Source organism: Somniosus microcephalus, chromosome 6 (assembly GCF_052327205.1).
Source record: "Somniosus microcephalus isolate GS21.2 chromosome 6, FLI_Smic_1.0, whole genome shotgun sequence".
In the NCBI taxonomy this organism is placed as follows: domain Eukaryota; kingdom Metazoa; phylum Chordata; class Chondrichthyes; order Squaliformes; family Somniosidae; genus Somniosus; species Somniosus microcephalus.
Window position 1 is genome coordinate 190,825,502 of NC_140992.1, and position 25,376 is coordinate 190,850,877.

The 25,376-nt window shown below is 47.2% G+C and overlaps 1 protein-coding gene across 3 annotated transcripts in view; it reads left to right on the forward strand.

Annotated features, from left to right (window-relative positions):
• LOC147116278 (uncharacterized) overlaps positions 1 to 25,376 on the forward strand; it is a 162,752-nt gene that overhangs the window by 32,962 nt on the left and 104,414 nt on the right. For all 3 annotated transcript variants that reach the window (XM_085991068.1, XM_085991069.1, XM_085991070.1), the window contains exons 2-3: positions 13,989 to 14,040; positions 14,150 to 14,280. In XM_085991068.1, coding sequence (XP_085847194.1) covers positions 13,989 to 14,040; positions 14,150 to 14,280 — 183 coding nt within the window. The remainder of the gene's footprint in view (positions 1 to 13,988; positions 14,041 to 14,149; positions 14,281 to 25,376) is intronic.

Genomic DNA, 25,376 nt, shown 5'->3' on the forward strand with positions numbered 1-25,376 from the left:
CTGTGCCGTCACGATTGACCAATCCTACAGTACGGTCCCCTGATGGTTAGCCAATCGGTGTGTGTGTGTGTGGGCGGGACTAATCGTTTTCATCTCAGGGATCTGGCAGCCATTGTTTCACTGCCATTACTTCAGCTTCCAGCTCAAACTACTTTGATCATCCAGCTTTGAAAAAGTTAGTATCTCTTTTAAAAATAACATAAGATTTACCAAAAACGTTTTATAAGTACTTTCAGTTTCATCTTTCAAGGTATTAAAAGGTAGAAATGTTGCCCAGCAGCAGATTCACAGAGGGACAGACAGACAGAGCCTGAAAGCCTGGTACTCGATTTAAAATGTTGCCCGGCAGCAGATTCACAGAGGGACACAGAGAGGCCCCAAAGCCTGGCACTCCATTTAAACCGCCCGGCCCAAAACAGCCCTGGCAAAGCCAGGCTCCCCCCAGCTAGTATATTATTTATTATATATATGTAAAAGGATACATCTGTCTGTCTGTCCTTCGGTGTGTCTGTCCGGCTATACACTCTAAAGTTATAGAGCGTACCTACACGTGCGTTACATCAAAAGAAAGCTTACGATTCCGGAACGGTCGTAAGCGTATTTACGTTTCGGCGAGACAAAAATTGCGCCCGCGGTATCCAAAAACCGTTCAAAATTCCGCTCATTAGCATCTCATTATCCGCTCATTAGCAATAGAGTGACGTCGAGGTCGACCAATTGTACGGTCGAGCGACTCGACGGTCGACCAATCGCTGCGTGGCGGGGGCGGGTTCGTCGCACGTGCGGGCCCTCCTAGAGCCGAGTGACAGGACGATTGACCAATCCTATGCTTCGGTGACATGACGGTCGACTAATCGGTGCATGTGTGGGCGGGCCTTATCGTTCTGAACTGAGGTGAGTGGCCGCCATCTTGATTCCAAACTGTTCATTTCTTTTTCCCACTTTCTGTGTGTTTCTTTTCAAATCTACGTTCCCAGCAAAAAAAAAGTTGCTTTTAAAACACAAATTGTTTTTAAAAAAAGTTAATTAATTTGTAAATCTTTTCTGTAACCTCTATAATTTTCCTACCTTTCACCGTTTTTCCAGGCCGCGAAGCCTGGGCCTCTGTTGCCCAGCCACGCCCGAGCTAGGCACCTCCCGTCGCGATCAACAAAAGGCCCGCGATCGCCACCATCTTTGTGAAGGCTGGAGGGGGCGGGCCTCAGCCGAGCGTCGCCACCGCCGCCATCTTAGTAAAGGCGGGCGGGGCAGGAGTCAGCGCGCGCGTCAACTTCCGCCCGGAGCGCGACTTGAGTTGCGCGGCAGCGTCTCTCTCTGGTCTTGAAGCTGGCTCGGGCGGGGGGGGCGGGGCTCGGGAGGGCGGGGCTCGGGGGGGCGGGGCTCGGGGCGGGGCTTGGGAGAGCGGGATCGCGGGGCTCGGGAGGCCGGTGCTCGGGAGGGCGGGGCTCGGGAGGCCGGTGCTCGGCAGGGCGGGGCTCAGGAGGCCGGGGCTCGGGCTGAGCCATGTCAGTACGTGGGGTGGCACGGAGCTCCGCGGAGCCATCACCGGCAGAGGGGAAAGTGTCTGCTAGCTCCCCCCCTCCCTTTCTCCCCCCCTCCCATTCTCCCCCCCTCCCTTTCTCCCCCCTCCTTCCCCCCCACACACCCCTTCCCCTCCCACACCCCCCCTCCCCTCCCATTCCCCACCCCCCCTCTCCTCCCCCCTCCCTTCCCCCCCTCCCTCCCCTCCCCCTCTGCCCCCTCCGGGCACTCCAGCTAGTCATACAATAAAAGTAATTGGACAATTTTATATTTGTATGAATGTCAGTTTCTTTGCTGGTTGAAATGATGATGTGAAGTTGAAGTAATACTCAGAGCAGGTGGTGTGAGGAGTCATGCTTCAGTGTTGAGGAGCTATGAAACATCAGAGAAGGAAAGTGGAACAAATGTGACTGTGCCGAGCTTGGTGACAGCGAGTGCAAAAGAGCTTGTAGTGGCAGCTGGGGGTTATAGTTGAGTGACGGGAAGTGCTGCAAGGTTTGAGAATATGTGAACAAATGTGAGGAGCGGCACTATAAACAACAGAAACATAGGAGTTAGACTTTAAAAAAAGAGAACTACCAGGAACATCAGTAGGAAAAAAATAAAACAGTCAAAGTGTGACTCAGGAAAAAAAGTACAAACAACAGGACTGGGAACTAGAGATGAAGGAGAAACACAAACAGTCAGAGTGGGATTAAAAAAGTAACGTGGCGGCCATCTGCTGCTGAAACGCTCGTACATGTTTTTGTTACCTCGATACTCGAATATTCCAAAGCTAGCCTGGCCGACCTCCCATCTTCCACCCTCCCTAAACTTGAGCTCATCCAAAAACTCTGCTGACTGTATCCTGACTCGCACCAAGTCCCATTTACCCATCACCACTTTGCTTGCTGACCTACGTTGCCTCCTGGTCCAGCAGCATCTCGAATTTAAAATTCTCATCCTTGCCACTCCCTATCTCTGTAACCTCCTCCAGACCTACAACCCTCCAAGATCTGCGTTCCTCCAATTCTGACCTCTTGCGCACCTCCGATTTCCATTGCCCCACCATTGGTGGCCGTGTCTTCAGCTACCTAGGCCCTACGTCCTGAAATTACCCCTCTATCTCTCTTTCCTCCTTCAAGACACTCCTTAAAATCTACATCTTCGACCAAGCTTTCGGTCACCTGTCCTAATATCTCTTTATGTGACAAGGTGTCAGATTTCGTTTGACAACACTCATAGTAAGTGCCTTGGAATGTTTTACTATGTTAAAGGTGCTATATAAATGCAAGTTGTTGTGTGCATGATATAGTGTGGCATGGTGTGATATGACTTGGTATGACGTGATGTGGCATATCCAGATAGGACTGGAGGGCAGAATTCGGCTCATGGATTGGGACCAGGACTTAAGAGAGGTTTCAGGTCGAGGTCAGACCGCAGTCTTCTCTGCCATCCCTACAGAATATCCCCACAACCATTCTCAACCATACATTCACACCGTGGATCCTATATTCTTTTGCAGCTAGGTTGCTGTCCCTCCCCCAACTCCCCATCTCCTACTTTGTGGTTCCTGTGTAGCGCTCCTTCCTTTGCATCCTTCAGTCTTTCTCCCGTTTCTCTTGTCATTGCCTCATTCCCATCATCTCTCCTATTTCGTACTGTTGCCACTAACTCCTCTACTTCCCAGCATAGCCTTGTTCTTATCACGTGCCTTTTGTAGTACTCTCTCATAGGAACATAGGGGGTGAAATTGGGTGTCTTTGCGCCTCCCGTTAACGCTCCCGGGGGGCACTAACGGGGTGCAAATGGCTTTGTGACCGGGCGTGCTGCTGACATCGACTCCCACCATCTTCGACGGGAGTTTTGCCGCGGCGTTGCACCCCGATCTCCTTCACCCGGAGGTTGTGACGTCATCACCGTGCGCATCGCCCCGGAAATGCTCCAGACCCAAAATCAACTTTCGCCACCTGCAGCAGCGCCGGTCGAAAACACCGACAGCTGCAGGAGGCATGCATCGGGGCGGCCGGCCGCTTCAGGGGCGATGATTAAAGGCGAGGTGGCCGAGGTAAATAAAAAAAAAAACGTACCTTTCCTGTTGTAGTTTTTTTTGCGGGTTCCTGCCTGCAATCGATCAGCCGGGCACTCTGCTTGAGTTCCGGGCTGATCGTGCAGGATCGCAGCTGCCTTAGTGATCCAGGTAGGTAATTTTTAAATTGCAGAGCCTGCAGCGATGGCCCTTCCCTTTAAGGGAGGGAAGGAGCCTTTGAACGCGGCGGCTCAGTGTGCAGCACTGCTGAAGTCTCCGCCCTGCTCTCCAATGTTAGCACCCTAAGAAGGAAGTGGCGCTTGATTTAGCGCTCCACTTCCCTCTTGGGCTGCTAAAACTCAATTTCGCGGTCGCCGGCGTTAATTAACGCCCGGTGCTAAAGTTAGGGCCCAATATGGTCGATACCGAATTTTTCCTCCATAGGAACAGGAGTAGGCCATTCAGTCCCGCGTGCCTCTTCAGCCATTCAATGAGATGATAACTGACCTGTAATCCTATCCATTAATACCCTTGGCCTGCAAAAATCTATCACTCTCAGATTTAAAATGATTAATTAAGCTAGCATTTACTGATTTTTGTGGGAGGGCGATCCAAACTTCTAGCACCCTTTGCGTGAAGAAGTGTTTCCTAACTTCTCTCCTGAATGGCATGGCTCTAACTTTTAGGCTATGTCCCTTAGTCCTAGACTCCGCAACCAGCGGAAATAGTTTCTCTCTATCTACCCTATCTGTTCTTCTTAATATCTTGAAAACTTTGATTAAATCACCCCACAACCGTCTAAATTCCAGGGAATGCAACCCTAGTTTGTGTAATTTAACCCTTGGAGTTTGACTGCCAGACTTGTGGGAGAGAGCTCCAAACTTCTACCACCCTTTGCATGAAGAAGTGATTCCTAACTTCTCTGCCGAATGGCCTGCTGATTTTAAGGTTATGTCGCTTTGGGGGCGAATTTCCCATCATTAGCACCTCCCACGAAATTCTGCGGGAGGTTAGCGGTGGCGCTACCGGGTATCGCCCTGATCTTCTGCGCCTGGGCGCAGCGCCTCGGGAGAAAAATTCCCCCTGGCACCCTGCAGCAGCGCTGAGCGATGATACCGACTGCTGCAGGGGTTGCGCACAGTGAGGCCGGCCGCTCCCGGGGCGCCATTTAACATAACATAAGAACATAAGACGTAGGAGCAGGAGTAGGTCACTTGGCCCCTCGAGCCTGCTCCGCCATTCAATAAAATCATGGTTGATCCGATCTTGACCTCAACTCCACTTCCCTGCCCGCTCCCCATAACCCTTGTCTCCCTTATCATTCAAAAATCTGGCTATCTGCACCTTAAATATATTCAATGACTCCGCCTCCACAGCTCTCTGGGGAAGAGAATTCCAAAGATTCACGACCCTCTGAGAAGAAATTCCTCCTTTTCCGTTTTAAATGGGCGACCCCTTATTCTGAAATTATACCCCCTAGTTCTAGATTCTCCCACGAGGGGAAACATCCTCTCTGCGTCTACCCTGTCAAGCCCCTTCGGAATCTTATATCTTTCAATAAGATCCCCTCTCATTCTTCTAAACTCCAATGAGTATAGGCCCAACCTGCTCAACCTTTCTTCATAAGACAACCCCTTCATCTCCGGAATCAACCTCGTGAACCTTCTCTGGACTGCCTCAAATGCAAGTATATCCTTCCTTAAATAAGGAGACCACAACTGTACGCAGTACTCTAGGTGTGGTCTCACCAACGCCCTGTACAGTTGTAACAAGACTTCCATACTTTTATACTACATTCCCTTTGCAATAAAGGCCAACATTCCATTTGCCTTCCTAATTGCTTGCTGTACCTGCATGCTAACTTTTTGTAATTCATGTACAAGGACCCCCAGATCCCTCTGTAGCTCAGCATTTTGTAATCTCTCCCCATTTAAATAATAATTTGCTTTTTAATTTTTCCTACCAAAGTGGATAACCTCGTATTTTCCCACATTAAACTCCATCTGCCAGATTTTTGCCCACTCACTTAGATTATCTATATCCCTTTGGAGATTCTTTGCATCCTCCACACAATTTCCTTTCCCACCTATCTTTGTATCATCAGCAAATTTGGTTACATTACACTCGTTTCCTTCATCCAAGTCATTAATATAGATTGTAAATAGTTGAGGCCCCAGCCCTGATCCCTGCGGCACCCCACTAGTTACCGTTTACCAATCTGAAAATTACCCATTTAAAGGCGCGCGGTGGCCGGCCGACATAAAAAAAAAATTTCTGAGCACCAGATGCGGGCTGAGTGCCGCGATCACTCCCGGGGGGGGGTGCTAACGGGATGCAAAACTCCTAGCGTCCGGGCATGACACCACTGACGCTTGTCGCAAAATTCAGCGGTAGCTTCGTGGCGGCGGTAGCTGGTAGCGCCCTGTGGCGCTGCGCCACTGGCAATGACGTCATCGCCGTGCGCAGCGCCCCAGCCGCAAACTTCGGTTGCGTCCTCTGACCTATCGCTGGACGATATGTCTGACAGGATCAGGGTGGCGTTTTTGTAGCTGTGGTGGCGCAAGTTAAAGGGCAGGTGTCGGGCGGCCATTTTCTTTGGGCCGACTGCCAGCACCTGCTTATTTCCCCATTTTTCTTCGGGGTGCCGGCCACGATTGCTCAGCCCCGCACTCCTCTTGAGTGCCGGGCTGTTTTCCTGGCACCCCGCTCCCCAGTGGTCCAGCAAGGCCCCGTTGCGCTCAGCGCTAGGACCCTCCCCTTTTAATCAGGGGAGGGAGGCCTGCTGTTGTATGTTGCGCCGCGAAATTCACTGGTAGCGCCCCAAGGAGGAGGAACATTTCCAGTAGTGCCCTGCCTCCTGCTTGGGGCGCTACCACTGAATTTACGTCGCAGGGGCGCTAACTTTTTCGGGGCGCTAAAAGTAGCACCATGGCAAAGTTAGCGTCCCAAAGGCGGCACCACCGAATTTCTCCCCCTTGGAGTCTTGGTAACACTCTTGTGAATCTGCGCCGCACTCTTTGCAAGGCCAATACATCCTTTCCAAGGGGGAGTGCCCAGAACTGTACACGGCACTCCAGATGTGGTCGAACCAGGGATTTGTATAGCTGTAGCAAAACTTTATATTCTAGCCCTCGAGATATAAAGACAAACATTCCATTGGCCTTTTTGATTATTTTTTGTACCTGACTACAACATTTTAGTGATCTGTGTACATGGACCCCTAAATCTGTTCGGACCTCCATTGTTCTCAGCTTTTCACTATTTAAATAATACTCGGATCTATCCCTTTTTGGTTCAAAATGGATGACTTCACACTTACCTGCTTTGAAATCCATCTGCCACAGTTTTGCCCACTCACTTAATCTATCAATGTCTCTTTGTAGTTTTGTGCTCCCGTCTACACTGCTTATTATACCACCACTCTTTGTGTCATCGGCAAACTTGGATATATGGCTCTCTATTACATTATCTAAGTCATTAATAAATATTGTGAATAGTTGAGGCCCCAGCACAGATCCTTGTGGAACACCACTAGTCACTTCTTTCCAATTCGAGTACATACGCATTATCCCTACTCTCTGTCTTCAAACGTCTAACCAATTTCCTAACCACGTCAGTCATCGTCATCATTTCGTATCTCCTCGCTCTTCCTTTGGAGAACAGTGTGAAGTAGCGGAAGGATTCACCAACTGATTAACAGTTTGACCGGCCGCAATGTGAACGCTCCTTCCGTGGCCGTAACCATCTTTAGATCAGCCGATAGGGAGGTGAGTCCTATACGGCGGGAGGGTTTTATGGGCTCCCACAACCCATACAATGAGGGGGCGCCACCCAACGGACGCGAGTATCCCACTGGATGTTCACCCTGAATTCAGAGCCGGGAGCTCCAGTCTCCACTCGCTGGGACTGAATGGAGTGGGGTTTGAACCCTGCACCTTCTGGCTCAGAGCCGGGAGCTCCAGTCTCCACTCGCTAGGACTGAATGGAGTGGGGTTTGAACCCTGCACCTTCTGGCTCAGAGCCAGGAGTTTCAGTCTCCACTCGCCGGGACTGAATGGAGTGGGGTTTGAACCATGCACCTTCTGGCTCAGAGCCGGGAGCTCCAGTCTCCACTCGCCGGGACTGAATGGAGTGGGGTTTGAACCGTGCACCTTCTGGCTCCGAGCCAGGAGCTCCAGTCTCCACTCACCAGGACTGAATGGAGTGGGGTTTGAACCCTGCACCTTCTGGCTCAGAGCCGGGAGCTCCAGTCTCCACTCGCTGGGACTGAATGGAGTGGGGTTTGAACCCTGCACCTTCTGGCTCAGAGCCAGGAGTTTCAGTCTCCACTCGCCGGGACTGAATGGAGTGGGGTTTGAACCCTGCACCTTCTGGCTCAGAGCCAGGAGTTTCAGTCTCCACTCGCCGGGACTGAATGGAGTGGGGTTTGAACCATGCACCTTCTGGCTCAGAGCCAGGAGCTCCAGCCTCCACTCACCGGGACTGAATGGAGTGGGGTTTGAACCATGCACCTTCTGGCTCAGAGCCGGGAGCTCCAGTCTCCACTCGCCGGGACTGAATGGAGTGGGGTTTGAACCATGCACCTTCTGGCTCAGAGCCAGGAGTTTCAGTCTCCACTCACCAGGACTGAATGGAGTGGGGTTTGAACCATGCACCTTCTGGCTCAGAGCCAGGAGTTTCAGTCTCCACTCGCCGGGACTGAATGGAGTGGGGTTTGAACCATGCACCTTCTGGCTCAGAGCCAGGAGCTCCAGCCTCCACTCACCAGGACTGAATGGAGTGGGGTTTGAACCCTGCACCTTCTGGCTCAGAGGCGGGAGCTCCAGTCTCCACTCACCAGGACTGAATGGAGTGGGGTTTGAACCCTGCACCTTCTGGCTCAGAGCCGGGAGCTCCAGTCTCCACTCGCTGGGACTGAATGGAGTGGGGTTTGAACCATGCACCTTCTGGCTCAGAGCCAGGAGTTTCAGTCTCCACTCGCCGGGACTGAATGGAGTGGGGTTTGAACCATGCACCTTCTGGCTCAGAGCCAGGAGCTCCAGCCTCCACTCACCGGGACTGAATGGAGTGGGGTTTGAACCCTGCACCTTCTGGCTCAGAGCCGGGAGCTCCAGTCTCCACTCACCAGGACTGAATGGAGTGGGGTTCAAACCCTGCACCTTCTGGCTCAGAGCCGGGAGCTCCAGTCTCCACTCACCAGGACTGAATGGAGTGGGGTTCAAACCCTGCACCTTCTGGCTCAGAGCCGGGAGCTCCAGTCTCCACTCACTGGGACTGAATGGAGTGGGGTTTGAACCCTGCACCTTCCAGCTCAGAGGCGGGAGCTCCAGTCTCCACTCACCAGGACTGAATGGAGTGGGGTTTGAACCATGCACCTTCCGGCTCAGAGGCGGGAGCTCCAGTCTCCACTCGCTGGGACTGAATGGAGTGGGGTTTGAACCATGCACCTTCCAGCTCAGAGGCGGGAGCTCCAGTCTCCACTCACCAGGACTGAATGGAGTGGGGTTTGAACCCTGCACCTTCTGGCTCAGAGCCAGGAGCTCCAGTCTCCACTCACCAGGACTGAATGGAGTGGGGTTCAAACCCTGCACCTTCCAGCTCAGAGGCGGGAGCTCCAGTCTCCACTCACCAGGACTGAATGGAGTGGGGTTTGAACCCTGCACCTTCTGGCTCAGAGCCGGGAGCTCCAGTCTCCACTCACCAGGACTGAATGGAGTGGGGTTCAAACCCTGCACCTTCCAGCTCAGAGGCGGGAGCTCCAGTCTCCACTCACCAGGACTGAATGGAGTGGGGTTTGAACCATGCACCTTCCGGCTCAGAGGCGGGAATGCTACCACTGAGCCAAGGGCTCGCTCCAACCTGGTCAATAATTTGCCTTCAATTCCATGATATTTGATTTTAGCTAACAGTCCTCTCAGCCCTTTATTCTGCACTCCTTCTCCCTCACCCCAAATCGTCCCACTCAACCCATTTCTGATCCTGACCTGAGCCTCCATTCTCAACTCCCCCGTCTGCTTGACAGCGTTCGCAGGTTCATGCTTCCCATTTCCCCTCTTCCCCCTGCTGTAACTTAGCCCATTTGCAAACTGTGGCTATTCTTGTTTCATATTTTTTAAAAATAACATTAAAACCCACTGCTCCTATTACAGCTACTTGCGTTCAGATTTTGGGCTAACCTCAGTGCTGGGAAATAGGCCAACAAGGACTGGAGTTTTCTTAACCCTGTAGCTGACTTCTGCTTTCTGACGAAGGGTCATCGACCTGAAATGTTAACTCTGTTTCTCTCTCTTCATAGATGCTGCCTGACCTGCTGAGTATTTCCAGCATTTTCTGTTTTTATTTCTGCTTTCACTTGCTCCCCAATGGCTCCACTCCACTTCCCACTACCTGCCTGTGCCTTTTCCTCCATCATCATGGGCCATGCTCAGCACCACTTTCATCCATTGGGTATAAGGCAGCTCTGTGCAGAATGTTGTTGATTTGCAGCTTTACAGTTTGGAGTTTGAGAAGTATTTATCTTCTTCTTCTTAGGCAGTCCCTCGGAACCAAGGATGTCTTGCTTCCACATTAAAAATGAGTTCTCAGGTGACTGAAGAGTCCAATGCAGGACCTACAGTCTCTGTCACAGGTGGGGCAGACGGTGGGTGGGGTGCTTGGGTTGACGTGCACTCCTTCCGCTGTTTACGCTTGGCTTCCGGTTGCTCCCGGCGAAGAGACTCGAGGTGTTCGGCGCCTTCCTGGATGCTTCTCCTCCACTTTGTGCGGTCTTGGGCCAGGGATTCCCAGGTGTCGGTGGGGATGCTGCACTTTTTCAAGGAGGCTTTGAGGGTGTCCTTGAACTGTTTCCTCTGCCCACCTGGGGCTCTCTTGCCGTGTCGGAGCTCCGAGTAGAGCGCTTGTTTTGGGAGTCTCGTATCGGGCATGCGGATGATGTGACCCGTCCATCGGAGCTGATCGAGTGTGGTCAAAGCTTCGATGCTGGGGATGTTGGCCTGAGCAAGAACACTGACGTTGGTGTGCCTATCCTGCCAATGCATTTGCAGGATCTTGCGGAGGCAGCGTTGGTGGTACCTCGCCAGTGCTTTGAGGTACCTGCTGCACATGGTCCATGTCTCTGAGGCATACAGCAGGGCGGATATCACTGCTGCTCTGTAGACTATGAGCTTAGTGCCAGGTTTGAGGTCCTGGTCTTCAAAGAGGTATTTATGGTGCTTAGCTCTATGTATACTAAGTTACGCTTCAAGGCAGCATCCAAACCTGTTCTTGTGAAGATTATTTTGCTTCTTAAAAAAAATAGAAAATTGGGCAGACTACATATGGAATAAAATGAATATTACTCTTTCAAACTTTAATATTAACTCCTTGAAAATTGCAGTACAAACTCTACACAAGTCGAATGTTACTTTTAAAAATAAAAACAGAAAGCCCACCACTTACACAATGTTTGTTTCTCGTTCTATTTTTCCAAGGATTGCCGTGGCTCCCTCTCCAGACCCTTCTCCCTCCGACACTTTTGAAGACACTTGGCCTTGCTCTTTTGTGCTGTGGTCTCCTTGCCCCTACTCTTCATTGTTGTCGGTTCCCAACCACAGTCTATGCACTTCTTATCGTCCATCCTCTGACTATCAACTCCTGCTTCCTGCCCCAGTCGGCTCCCAGCCCCGCTGGTTGGCCGTTTCTCCAGTATTACATTTAATATAGCTTCACACAGAAAGGGGCTGCAGACCTGCCAACCAGGGGGACTGGGAGCCCATGGGCCAGGAAGCAGGAGTGACAATCAAAGGCAAGATGTCAGTGAGTATGTGGAGTAGGGCTAGGAGCCAACGCCAGTGAAGAATGACCCAAGGACTGGCGATGGTGAAGAGTGGGGCTGGAAGTCAGAGTAATACCGAGGCCAAAAGAGTTAAATTATGAGGACAGGTTGCATAAACATGAGTATAGAAGATTGAGGGGTGATCTAATCAAAGTGTTTAAAATGGTAAAATAAAGGGTAGATAAAGAGAAACTATTTCCTCTGGTGGGGAAATTCAGAACAAGGGGGCATAATCTTATAATTAGAGCCAGGTCATTCAGGAGTGAAATCAGGAAGCACTTCTTCGTACAAAGGGTCGTAGAAATCTGGAACTTTTGCCCCATAACGGCTGTGGATGCTGGGACAATTGTAACTCTCAAGACTGAGATCGATAGAATTTTGTTGGGTAAGGGTATCAGAGGACATGGGGCAAAGGAGGGTAAATGGAGTTGAGGTACTGATCAGCCATGATCTAATTGAATGACGGAACAGGCTCAAGGGACTGAATGGCCTCCTCCTGTTCTGATGTTTCTAGGAGCCAAGAAGGGGCTTCAAAGGCAGTGAAATGCTTCTGGGGGTGGGGGCAAAGACATATTAGGATCCAGAGCAGGAGCCGCAGCAGTCAGCGAGGCCCAACAAGAAAACTGAATAGGATGCAGCATAGGCTATGGAATGGGAGAAAGAGTATTTAAAGTCCAGATGAGGAAAATATTTTAAATTGCAAACAAATAAATGTTGTTTTAATGCATTATAATGATATTATAATTGGCCCCTACCTCAGAAGGTCCTCTTTATTGTACAAGTGTGGTGTGGCATTTCTGTTTACCGCAATCGCCTTCTTTGTGAGATTGTCATCTTCTGGAAAATGATGTGCTGTTTGAGGGTGTGGACTTGGACCCACTAAGAAACAATTCAAATTTATTTCAGTTCGAGCCGCTAGAGCAGGCAGAGAGGAAATATACAACCCATCATCATGACACTGAGCAGATGGTTATAACTGCGCTGAAGTACAGCTGTTTCGCCAACATTATTGGGTCGGACATTCCGACCCCCACGGGTGTGTACGAGCTGTGTACACACCCATAGGGGCCTCGCAAGGGCTGGTTTCAGACATGCGAAGCGCATGCACTAAAACCCAGCACTTCCGATCTGTCAAGAATTCTCTTGACAGATCCTCTGCCTGCCCGGGAGAAGGACCTCCGCGGGCAGAGAGTTCCGCTTTCTGCACAACCTCCGCCCGCTGAAAACCTTTAAAAATCTTACGCCTGGTAAAAGCTTTTACCAGCATAAGAGTTTAAAAAAATAAAAAAATATTTTTTTTCCCACTCATTTATAATTTACAAATACTTTTTAAAAAGGTAAGTTTATTTTTAGCCCTGTAAAAAACTTAAATTATTTTTTCAAAAAATTAAATTTTTTAAAATATTTAATTGAATGTAATTTTAACTAATGTTTAACTGTTTTTTAAGTGAACCCCATTCATACTTTTGACAGATCCGTGCGGAGAGTCCTGTCAAAAGTGTGCAGGGGGGGTTCCCTTCTTTGATTGGTTCCCCATGGCCCACGTGATCCCAGGGACGCTTACGAACCGCCTGCGCCCCTGGGATACCTGGGCCTCTGCGCGCGCGGACCCGGAGAGGCCCAGGATCAGAAGTCTCGGGACCTAAGGAGCCAGCAGGTAAGTGCGTAGATTTTTTTCCGAACGGAGGCATCCGCACGCAGGAAGCCTCCGATCGGAAATTCAGGGCCAAATTATGTACCAGATGTACATGACACTGCCACAAAAGTTGGGCACATCCACCTTGAACACAAGAAAGATAAATCGGAGTATTTTCTAAATGGCGAGAAACTCGGAACTGTAGAGGAGCAAAGGGATTTGTGTGCCCGTGTAAACAAATCACTAAAAGCTAGCGCACAGATACAAAAAGCAATCAAAAAGGCTAATAGAATGATGGCCTTTATCTCAAGGGAGCTGGAATACCAAAAGGAGGAAGTTATGCTTCAGTTGTACAGAACCTTGGTCAGACCCGATCTGGAGTACTGCGTTCAGTTCTGGGCACTGCATCTCAGAAAGGCTATATTGGTGCAGATTCACCAGAATAATACCGGGGCTTAGAGGGTTAAATTGTGCATAAACTTGGCTTGTATTGCCTTGAGTATAGAAGATTGAAGGTGGTATCTGATTGAGGTATCTAAAATGTTAAAAGGATTCGATAGGATGAATATAGTTCGAGCTGGGCAATTCAGGAGCAAAATCAGAAAGCACTTGTTCACACAAAGGTTAGTAGAAATATAATTCTCTCCCCCAAAAGGATGTGGATTCTGAGAGAATTGAAGCTTTCAAGACTGAGATCGATAGATTTTTGTTAGATAAGGGTATCAAGGAATATGGAGTAAAGGCGGGTATATGGGTCTAAGATGCAGATCAGCCATGATCTAATTAAATGGTGGAGCAGGCTAGAGGGGCTGAATGGCCGACTCCTGTTCCTACATAAACAAAGTTTGAATAAATAAGAGTTTTTTGGGAGGAATGTTCGAATTGACCATAAGATTCAGTCATGCTAGCAGTAATTTGTTCTGCAGGTTGTATTGTGGTAAGCACACTAAATAAAAAATCTGTGAGTGTTTTGCTTCTCTCTAATGGTGTTTCTTGTGTTCTTTTTGTAGAAATACACTTCTCTGGCCATGTAATCAGACATTTGAAACCACGCTCTCAGAGGTCAGGGTCAAAGTTTGATTGCTTTTTCCTCTTCTATTTGATTTTTTGCCTATTACACCACAAGCAAGAAGTTGTTTTTAAAACTGATCAGGTACTCATTCGATTTCAGTTCTCTTGGTAAAAAAAGTCTGGAAATGAATTCCTCAGAGACAGGATATCCAGTGACTCAACAGAAACCATCTACCAGGCAATCTCTTTCGACATACACCCCACCACCTTGGACCCCAATAAAGAAAACAGGTAATATTCCATTAGAAATAAAAACAGAAAATGCTGGAAATACTCAGCAGGTCAGGCAGCATCTGTAGAGAGAAAAACAGAGTTAACGTTTCAGGTCGATGACCCTTCGTCAGAACTGGAAAAAGTTGGAGAAGTAACAGGTTTTTAAGCAAGTTGGGGGGGGGGGGAGGGGGGAGGGGAGGAAAGAACAAAAGGGAAGGTCTGTGATAGGATGGAAGGCAGGAGAGATTAAGAGACAATAGGGACGATGGTGCAAAGCAAAAGGAGATGGTAATGGGACAAGTTAAGAAACAAAAGATGACTCTAGATGAAATGTAAATGGCAATGGCTGAATGATCGGCAGCTTCCATGTGAGAGAGAGAAAAAAAAATTAATTGGGGCCGAGGTTATGGTCTGAAATTGTTGAACTCGATGTTAAGTCCAGAAAGCTGTAAAGTGCCTAATCGAAAGATGAGGTGCTGTTCCTCGAGCCTACGTTGAGCTTCATTGGAACAGTGTAAGAGGCTGAAGACGGAGAGATCAGAGTGGGAGTGGAGCGGAGAATTAAAGTGACAGGCGACTGGAAGCTCAGGGTCACCCTTACAGACTGAATGGAGGTGTTCCGCAAAGTGGTCACCCAATCTGCGTTTGGTCTCCCCAATGTAGAGGAGACCGCATCGTGAGCAGCGAATACAGTATACTAAATTGCAAGAAGTACGAGTAAATCGCTGTTTCACCTGGAAGGAGTGTTTGGGGCCCTGGACAGTGGGAAGGGAGGGGGTAAAAGAGCAGGGGTTGTATCTCCTGTGCTTGCATGGGAAGGCGCCGGGCGAAGGGGAAGGGGAGTTGGGGTGATAGAGGAGCGGACCAGGGTGTTGCGGAGTGAGCGGTCCCTTCGGAATGCTGAAAGGGAAGGTGAGGGGAAGATGTGTTTGGTGGTGGGATCACGCTGGAGGTGGTGGAAATGACAGAGGATGATCCGTTGAATGTGAAGGCTGGTGGGGTGAAAGGTGAGGACAAGGGGAACCCTATCGTGGTTCCGGGAGGGAGGGGAAGGGGTTAGAGCAGAAGTGCGGGAATTGGAACAGACACGGTCAAGGGCCGTGTCAACCATTAGACCGTGCAGTCAAATTGTTGCCAACTTTTTCTTTAGTACCTTAATAAGATTTTTTTTTTATTAGGCCGTAATTTTGATTCAGAGTCAGGTTGAGTACATTCTACCCTTACAGCCTATGTGTCTTCAATATTTGCTAGTTATGACAAAAAGCTAACATTTAAAAAACTTATAAGGCATGATCTTTATAGAAAAGTTACCATGTACTCTTACCACTGGCAGTATTGCTTCCTTTGGTCTGCATTTTCCGCATTGAATTTACCCCAACTGGAATGGATTAGCATATGACAGCACGTCACAGATTAAGCCAGTCTAACCAAAATAAGACAAACTGCCATTTTTCACATTTCCTGTACATTCTAAATGCACACAATATAAGTTTCCATAACATTTATATTCTTAAGATTCATTTGTTTTTGTAAGTATGAAAATGAAAACACGCTAATTATGCACTCTCTAGGATGCATTCTGAAAGGGTTTTTAGGATTCCTCAGCAATGTTTTTTTTTTCAGAGTGACTTCAATGATTACTGTTACCTGAAGGGACAGTAACAAATAAAGCCTCAATGGGGATTGCACTATGAGTATGTTTTTTAATGAATTATCTGGCACAGGGCACGTCGCCGTCTGTGGCCGTATGTTACGAAAACTATGGCACTGAGGATGAAGGTGTGCCACATTTTCTAGAACATTCCAGAAGCTGCAGCTGCTAGACCCAGAGTCATGTTGCAGCACATGGTCTTTAGTGTTTATCTTTCTTTTGAAACGGTAACTAGTTTGAGGAAAAAAGGGCTGCAACCAGAATTGATGATAAATAAAAAATTTTTTAAAGTCTTCAATAAAGGTAAATACATTATCTTATGTTCATTAATAAATAGACATTCTTATTATGAACACAGCTAGCTTTTGCTAGTTACTTTATTGAGCACATGTGGACTGGTACAGTATCTGTAGAGGCTTCCATCTTGACTGTTGCCTTGTGGGTAGCCTAGTGCCTCATGGGTAATGTAGTCTTAATATATATATATACAGCTGGGTAGTGTAGTCTTATATACAGCTCTACACAGCTCTATGGCTCCACCTAGTGTCCATTATAGAATGACATGTTATTGATCATTACGTCCCCCTTTCTTTGAGGTTTAACAAAATCAATATCAATCAACTTTCAAGAAAACAATAAAGATAATATCAGTAACACTTTTGTTAGTGCTCTATAAACATAAACATTTTCAAAAGAGTCAACACATTTTCAAAGCTTTACATTGTACTCAAAGATTAAGTCTATCAGGCTCTTTTACTTCACGTGTGGATCTTCTCAACACGGGTAAGTCTGATGTGTCTTCATGAGATTGTTCTGGCAGTGAATGACACGATGCAGTTGCGACATTGTCATCAATCTGGTCTTGAATAGTCTCTTGTGTTTTTAGGAGGGAACGGCGGTTCCTCCTGAGAATCTGTCCTTCCTCAGTTCTAACAGTGTATGACCTTGGTCCTACTTCCTCAAGAACTGTAGCTTTCCTGTTCCATGCATCTGGATCCTCAATCCTGACAACATCATCCCTTGTCAATGGTTTTAGAGTTTTGGATGACTTGTCATAGTATGATTTCTGTTTCAGCTTTAACAGTTGAAGTCTCTGTCTCAGTTCCTCACTTTGCTGTTCTTTTGCACAGCAGGGTAGCGTGGTGCGCAACTTGCGACCCATTAGTAGTTCAGCAGGTGAAGAACCACAGTCTAAAGGTGAGGCTCGGTAGCTCAGCAGGGCGAGATAAGGATCAGACTTGCTTTCTGTCGCTTTCTTCAATAGCTGCTTGAGAACTTGAACACCTTTCTCTGCCTTACCATTTTACTGAGCATACAAAGGACTGGATGTGATGTGCTGAAAGTCATAATGTGCTGCAAACTGTTGCCACTCCTTACAGTTGAAGCACGGACCATTGTCGCTAACGGCAATCCTGGGAATTCCATGTCTGGCGAAGATGGATTTCACATGCATTATGACACTGCTTGCTGTGGTGCTTGAGAGCAGCGCCATCTCAGGATAGTTAGAATAGTAGTCAATCACTATTAGATAGTCTTTACCATTTAAATGAAAAAGGTCCATACCAACCTTTTGCCATGGTGCTGTTGGTATGTCAGCTACTATCATTGGTTCCTTTGCTTGTTTGTTTTGGTGTTTCTGACATGTCTCACATTTGCCTATCATGTTCTCAATGTCCTTATTTATGCCAGGCCAATAAACAGTGTCTCTTGCTCTCCTTTTGCATTTTTCAATTCCGAGGTGTCCCTCATGAATCCTTTTGAGCATGTCTTGACGTAGAGCCTGTGGAATGACTATTCTGTTCTGTTTTAGTAATAGTCCACTTGCGACACTCAATTCTGACCTTATGTGAAAATATTTTGGACAGGAACCTTTTGGCCAACCATGATGAATGTTCTCTATTACTGTTTGTAATACTGTATCTTTTACTGTTTCTTCTGCTATTTGCTTTGATTTTGTGTCTGACACAGGCAGCGCAGCAGTGACCATACTCACATGAACATCCACGTCTTCTTCAGTAGAGCTCACATGACTCATTGTGGGTGCTCGGGATAGTGCATCTGCTAACACTATGTATTTGCCTGGTGTGTAGATCAGTTCAAAGTCATATCTTTGCAGCTTCATCATGAGTCGTTGAATCCTTGGAGACATCTCATTCAGGTTTTTTTTTATGATGGCAACCAGAGGGCTGTGGTCTGTCTCAACTGTGAAGGTGGGAAGTCCATATATGTAGCCATGAAACTTTTCTAGTCCAACTACCAAGCCTAGACATTCCTTTTCAATCTAGGCGTATCGACACTCAGTATCAGTCATAGACCTGGAGACATAGGCAACAGGCTTCCAATCTTCACCCTCTGCTTGTAGCAAGACCGCACCTAGGCCATCTTTTGATGCATCCGTTGACACTTTGATTCTTTTGGTTGGGTCAAAGAAGGTGAGTACAGGTGTGGTTGTCAGCACTGTTTTGAGATTTATCCACTCTTGTTCATGTCTTTCTGTCCATGCAAACTCATTTGTTTTATGTAGCGGGTCTCGCAGACAGGCTGTCTTGGCTGACAAGTTAAGAATGAACTTTCCAATGAAGTTTATCATCCCCATGATGCGTAGCACTCCTTTTTTGTCAGTGGGTCGGGGCATTTTGAGTATGGCGTTTACTTTTTCCATATCTGGCTCTATTCCTTTACCAGATAGATTATCTCCTAGGAAAGTGACTTCCTGGACGCCAAACTGACACTTGGCTTTGTTGAGCTTCAGTCCATTCCGGCGTATGCTCTGTAGCACTTTAGTCAGTCTCTCATTGTGTTCTTTCAGTGTGGAGCCCCAGATGATGATGTCATCAACATAGGCCCGAACTCCTTCCAGACCTTCAATTATGTGTTCCATCGCTCTATGAAAGATTTCAGATGCAGATATTATCCCGAAAGGCATTCTGAGGAAACAATACCTGCCAAATGGTGTGTTGAAGGTACAGTATTTGGTGCTCTCTTCATCCAGTTTTAGTTGCCAAAATCCTTGTGAGGCATCGAGCTTTGTAAAGTATCTGGCACCTGACATTTCACTGGTGATTTCTTCTTGCTTGGGAATCTGGTAGTGTTCACGTTTTATGTTTGCATTTAAGTCCTTTGGATCCATGCATATTCTTAGATCATTGTTCTTTTTCTTTACACATACCATGGAGTTAACCCAGTCTGTTGGCTCTTCGACTTTCCTGATGACTCCTAGTGTGGTCATTCTGTCCAGTTCATTCTTGAGCCGGTCACGCAGGGGTGCTGGAACCCTTCGTGGAGCATGTACCACTGGCTGAGCATCCTGCTTTAGCTGGATCTTGTAAGTGAATGGTAGAACTCCAAATCCTTTGAACACATCCTGGAAATTATTCACTACAGAATCCACCGAGTCATCTGGTCTGCTTATGGCACAGTTTATACGGTAGACTCTTTTGACCAGTTGTAAGTCCTCACAAGCTTTGTCACCCAGTAGTGAATCAAGCCTTTCAGCCACAACAGAAAACATGAGATGATGCACTTTGTCTTTGACTGTCACTTTAAGTCTGCATACACCTAAGCTATCTATTTTCTGTCCATTATAGTCCTTCAGTAGTACTGACTTTTTCTGTATTTTGGGCTTTTCTTTCATATTGTTAATGTCACTCATACTGATTAAGTTTGCTTTTGCCCCAGTGTCTAGTTTCAAGGTAACTAATGCTCCATTTACCTGCAGTGGGATCATCCATTTGTCCTCTTTTACTGCATTAACTTTATGTTCAGCATTGTCCAATTCTGAGGGCTGCACATTTTCTGTATCCTTTTTGATATTGTCACATGACACCATTCCTACAAAAAATGTCTCACTTAAATCAGTGTCCTCAATTACATTAACTCGTTGCCCTTTCTTAGTTTGTACTTTTGAAAAGCATTGTTTGGCAAAGTGATTCTTTCCATTACACTTTGTGCACATTTTTCCAAATGCTGGGCATTGTCTTAACTGGTGTTTGTAACCACAGCGTTTACAATTAAAAATGTCATCCTCCGATTGCTTTTCATTTCTGTTCTGCCCATGTTTCTTCCCCTTATAGGACACAGCACCGACAGCAGCATTATCACTCATTACAATCGCATCATTATTGATTTCACTGAAAGTCTTTGCGTGCTTTCGAGCTAGCTCGCTGGCTTGGCATATTTTCACCGCATTTTCCAAATTTAGTTCGGTTTCTCTCAACAGACGTTCCCTGACTTTTTTATCATGAATACCAAACACAATCTGGTCACGAATCATGGATGCTTTGAGCTCAGAGAAATTACATGTCTGTGCTTTCAGTTTCAGATCAGTTATAAAGCTATCAAAAGTCTCATTTTGCTGCTGTGTCCGAGAACAGAAGATGTATCTTTCATAGGTCTCATTCTTTTTGGGAGAGCAATGTGCATCAATTTTTTTTAGCACATCTTCTAATTTTTCTCTGTTCTCCACTGGATTAAATACAAATGTATTAAATACCTCTATCGCCTGTGGGCCTGCAACCATAAGCAGCAACGCTATCTTCCTTGTGTCTGGCTTCGTACCGAATCCGATGGCTGCAATGTAGAGTTCGAATTGTTGTTTAAAAGTCTGCCAGTTGGAGTCGATGTTTCCTGTGAGTTTCAAACGCTCTAGTGGCTTCAAATTCTCCATGTCGCTTTTCACAATTTTCAGCAGATCTTCACCACCCTGGTACCATCTTATGTTCATTAATAAATAGACATTCTTATTATTGTTGGGGTGAAAATAAATTCACATCTAAACCATGTAAAAGTAAAAAGATGCAGTTTATTATCAGAGCTCTGGGAGAAGCGCCTTAGACCCCGCGGTCTGTGTGAGCACCTTCTCAACTTTACATAGCTGTTAGGCTCCTTTTATACACTTCAAGGAGCTGAAAGAAAATACAGAAGATACATAAATTCACGTGGTTATTACATCACTGCTTAAGCAACAATTGTTCTCCAGTTAAAATCTTTAAGAAAAAGTTGATTGATTACAAAACCTTAGTTTTTTAATTAATTCGACATTGTGTATTAGTTAATTAACCATATCTTATAATGATTCAAGCATCTAAGCCCTCGTGACCCTTATTCGGTCTATAATACTGGGCTGCAGGTCATAGGTTACTTACAAACAGTCTGTTTGTAACTGAGCCCCTTCTTTCTGTTTTGCTTCTTATCTCTGCCATTTGAACCATGAATGCAGTTCCACGAACTGCCAGACCAGTTGATGTTTCCTTTCCTCTACCTTTCTAAAACTCAGAACCACTATTAGAATATATATATATATATATATGCAAGCCGATAGCCACTTCGTAAAGCCATTTTTATTTCTTTATATTACTACTTCTAAGTTTAGCTGACATTTTATTAAATCTTTCTCACACTTTAGCATTGGCTGTGTGTAGCCTGGTGGCTACACCTTATCTTATTCTTGTAAGGCTCCATTGTGCAAAGTCCTTGAGTTGTGCAGACTTTTTATCGCCACCTGGCTTCTCCTTAGCTCTAGTGAATTCGCATGTAACCTCTTTCTCTTTCTCTGTATTTTAAACACAGAGGACTTGCTTGCTTTTTAACCCTTTCAATCCCTCCTGTTGGTCCCGCACCAAATTTACATTTTGGCTAGGGATACCAGCTTCTATACTGCTTTTACCATCCTCGGGATTTCTCCTGTATTGATGGCTTCAACTTATTGGTGTAAGTTTGTCTCTCTCTACTATCTGTCATGTGGTGTTAGGCATTGTGGTCTGTGCGAATTTCCCTAGGAGCCTTACATATACATTTCTGCTTCCACCAGTTCTGCCTTCCATATTAGCTGTGCACCGTCTGGTTCAATATTGACCACAGCGACTGGTACCATTCGAGATATTGCTGCCTTGCAACACGTATTCAAAACCATTAACATTACACAAAGTAATATTATAATTACAGTAACAATTACTAATCCATGCATCAAATATGATCCCCAAGTTCCTCCAAATAGCCATTCCCACCAGTCCCCCCCTGGGGTTTTCCGTAATTTCTTAACCTCCTTCCGTATATGTTGTGCCAGGTTTGTTATGTTATCCGAGCTGTCAGGAATATATGTACAACATTCAATTCCCAGCATTGTGCACGTCCCCCCCTCTTTAGCCAAGAGGTAATCGAGTGCCATTCTATTCTGGAGAGCTACTGTTCGTATGGCTACCATTTCGGCACTGATCTCCAATAAAGCCTCTGCGGTGTCATTTGCTACCGTTTCGAAGATTTCCGCCATTAACCGTACTTCTAGAATAATTCGAGCTGTCCCATAAGATGGGAACATTATGGCAGCAAATCTCTCCGCTTCAGTTATTGTGCGTTTGTTTCGATTGATAGGATGGTCTGCTAGTGTAGCCACGTGATGCACATAAGGAATTGCGTATCCTAAATAACACGAACCCGTCCAAAGCTGGGGTAGCCACGGATACGCTTTGTAGCCACATGTAAAATACGTGCCATTATATGCAATGTAATTCTTCCAAACATTGTGCATCTGGGTAATCTTTCCCTTCCATGGGCCCTCACTAGTCTTATTTCGAATTGTACTTAGGTTCCAAGCCCCGTGGGTGAAGGTATTATTACCTAATCCAGTTCCGGTTTCCTCCAATTCATAATTCTGCTTACACTCACTCCATCCCACAACCTGCCCATTCAGCCGTTTGCTGATTAAGCATAAGCTCCCCTTGGGTTGACCGATTCCCGATGTGTTAGTAACTACCAGGAACGGGGGGCGGTGAGTACGGTCGTACTTCGGTTGGTACCATCCTCGGAAGCCAGCGAGGCTATAGCCTGCACTCCTCCAATCCTCTACCTCCATCTTTTGTCTAAATCCCCATTCTACCAAAGTGCCCTCGGTACTATTTTGTCGGATAATCCATTCGGCCATCTCTGAGGCATTAAAAGGGATGGCTCTTAAGGGAATTCCCCCTTTCGCATGGGTCGGGACATGGGAACATACCCAACAACTAGACTGATTAAAACGCTCAGCGTAAACATACGACATGTAAAGAAATGTATTCACGTGCAATTCCCTCTTTAGTCGCTTGAGGGCATCCGGACACCGTAAGTCGATGGAACACAAAGGCCTAGAAATTCGGTAGGCTTAGCGCCGCATTTGAGGCGCTAGAGGGCCTAGCGCCGGAGTTATGGCCAGTTGAGAAATTCCCTGGGGCCCTAAATCGGCGTTGCACCGGTAGCGCTGCGCCGGCACCGATGACGTCATCGGTGTGCGCAGCGTCCCGGTTGCCGTGGTAACCCGGCCCCAAGCCGAAATTCAGTTGCGCCCGCCTCGCCCGTGGCAGGCGCAACTAAGACTCTGGCAACAGAGTCTTCCCCCAGTGTGCGCCGGCGCATAAAGGTGGAGCGGCGGCCGGCCGCGTTCCCGGCGGCCGCCTGCCCGCACCTCCCTTCCCGGACTCCTGCATTCCCCCCCCCGCGGCCCTGATCAGTGTCTCATGCGAGCCCGGCACTTCCCCGAGGTGCCGGGCTCAGATGTCAGGTCAATCCGCCGGACAGTTGTCGGCTGCAGGCAGCTCCTCCTTAACAGGAGGAGGAGGCCTGCAGTTCCCCCGCCTGCCGCACCGCATCGGGTGCCGCAGCGGGGGATTAGCGCCGGGAAACCCAAGTTCACGCCCGTTTTGAGGCGCTAAAGGAGGGTTTTAGCGCCCGCCGCCGTCTGGGCCCGGCGCACCCGAATTTTCGTCGCGCGCTGCCGCATTACCGCTGGCGCAAACTTTCTGGCGCTACAGCCCTGGCAAGACCAGAACCCAATTTCTAGGCCAAAGTCTTTCCACATGGAACAGTCCAAATACCTCTACCAGTCAAGTAGGTTCTTGAATTCCGAATAAACCAGACTGTTGTTCCGTTTTCTCGCTCTAGTGTCCACTCCTTTTGGTTGACATCATCTTGGGTTGGGCATTGAACGGTGTCCCGATTACACAGTCTTATCCGATTCCATTGCTGACGAAGGCATTCATAATCAAGCGGGGTAATGTCCATTACACATGCTGCAACTACACTAATACATATAAGCAATTTCATCTTATTACTATATTTTAACAACGTTCCAAAGGCTATACCGCCAATCTAACTAATTGTTGCTTGTAGATTCTGTTGTCCTGGAGGGGCATATAAGTATATAGGTATTAGTTTGACGGTCCCATTAATACCATTTCGATCCTTTCTTCCCCCTCTTGGCGCCGAGGCGGGTGGGATTGTTCCCATATGTATTTCAGAATCCAGCCCAAGGTGAAGCAAAATAGAATAATACATATTGCCCACACCAATCCTCGCACCACCGCCCATTCCCACTCCTTATACTCCATCCAGTATCTTGTACTCTCTACAACTGGTATCTGTCCTGGGGCTTCCATTTCTACACTGGTGAAGGGTTATAGGTCTTTAACTGTGTCCAGTGCTTCCACCGCCCCATACCCTTTATATCAATGCAAGCACACGTGTCTCCGCTGATAAGGACTTGATGAGGGCCGGACCATTTCGGTGCAAACCCTGGTTTTTCTGGTAGGATTCTGACCATTACTTTCGTCCCCGCAGGGGGAACGTCTGGCAATGCAGTCAATTCTAAATCTTTGTCCTTTTCTTCCTGTCTTTCTCTAGTTTGTTGTCTCATCTCCTTTAATTGTTTGCTCAACTCTAGGACATACCGACGGAGTCTGTCGTGCAACGGCCCTAATTCCTCTCCTCCCGTAATTATTCCATGGGGGAGTTGCATTGCTCGCCCTGTCATTAATTCATAAGGCGACAAGCCTGTAGTTCGATTTGGTATAGCTCTTAATTTCATTAGTACAGCGGGCAGTACATCTACCCAAAATTGATGTTTTTCACTCAGTGCTTTTGCTAATGCGTTTTTTAAGGTCCGATTCATTCGTTCTACCATCCCTGAACTCTGGGGATGATAGGGGATGTGGAACTTCTGTTTTATTCCCATCCATGCACAAATATTCTTCACTACTGCTCCTGTGAAATGGGTTCCTTGATCGGAGTCAATTTGCGTCGGAACCCCCCATCGTGGTATTACTTCTTCTGCCATTATTCGTGCCACAGTGGTGGCAGTACAATTTCGTGTAGGGAAGGCTTCTACCCACCAGGTAAACTGATCTATTATTACTAGGCAGTATTTCCTTCCCCTGGAGCTTGGCAATGGCCCTGTAAAGTCTATTTGTATTTTCTCCCATGGTCCTCTAGGTCTTGGCTGGTGTGCCAGTCGTATTTTTACTGGTCTTCCCGGGTTATGCTGTGCACATGTTAGACATTTCTGACAGTACTTTGCTATGTCCCTCCCTACACCCGGCCACCACCATTCTTGTCCTAACAAATGGGTCATTGCCCCTCTGCCCACATGACCTATGCCATGGTGTAGTCCCAGGAGCGTTTGTCGAATACAACCGGGGGCTATTACCTTCCCATTCTT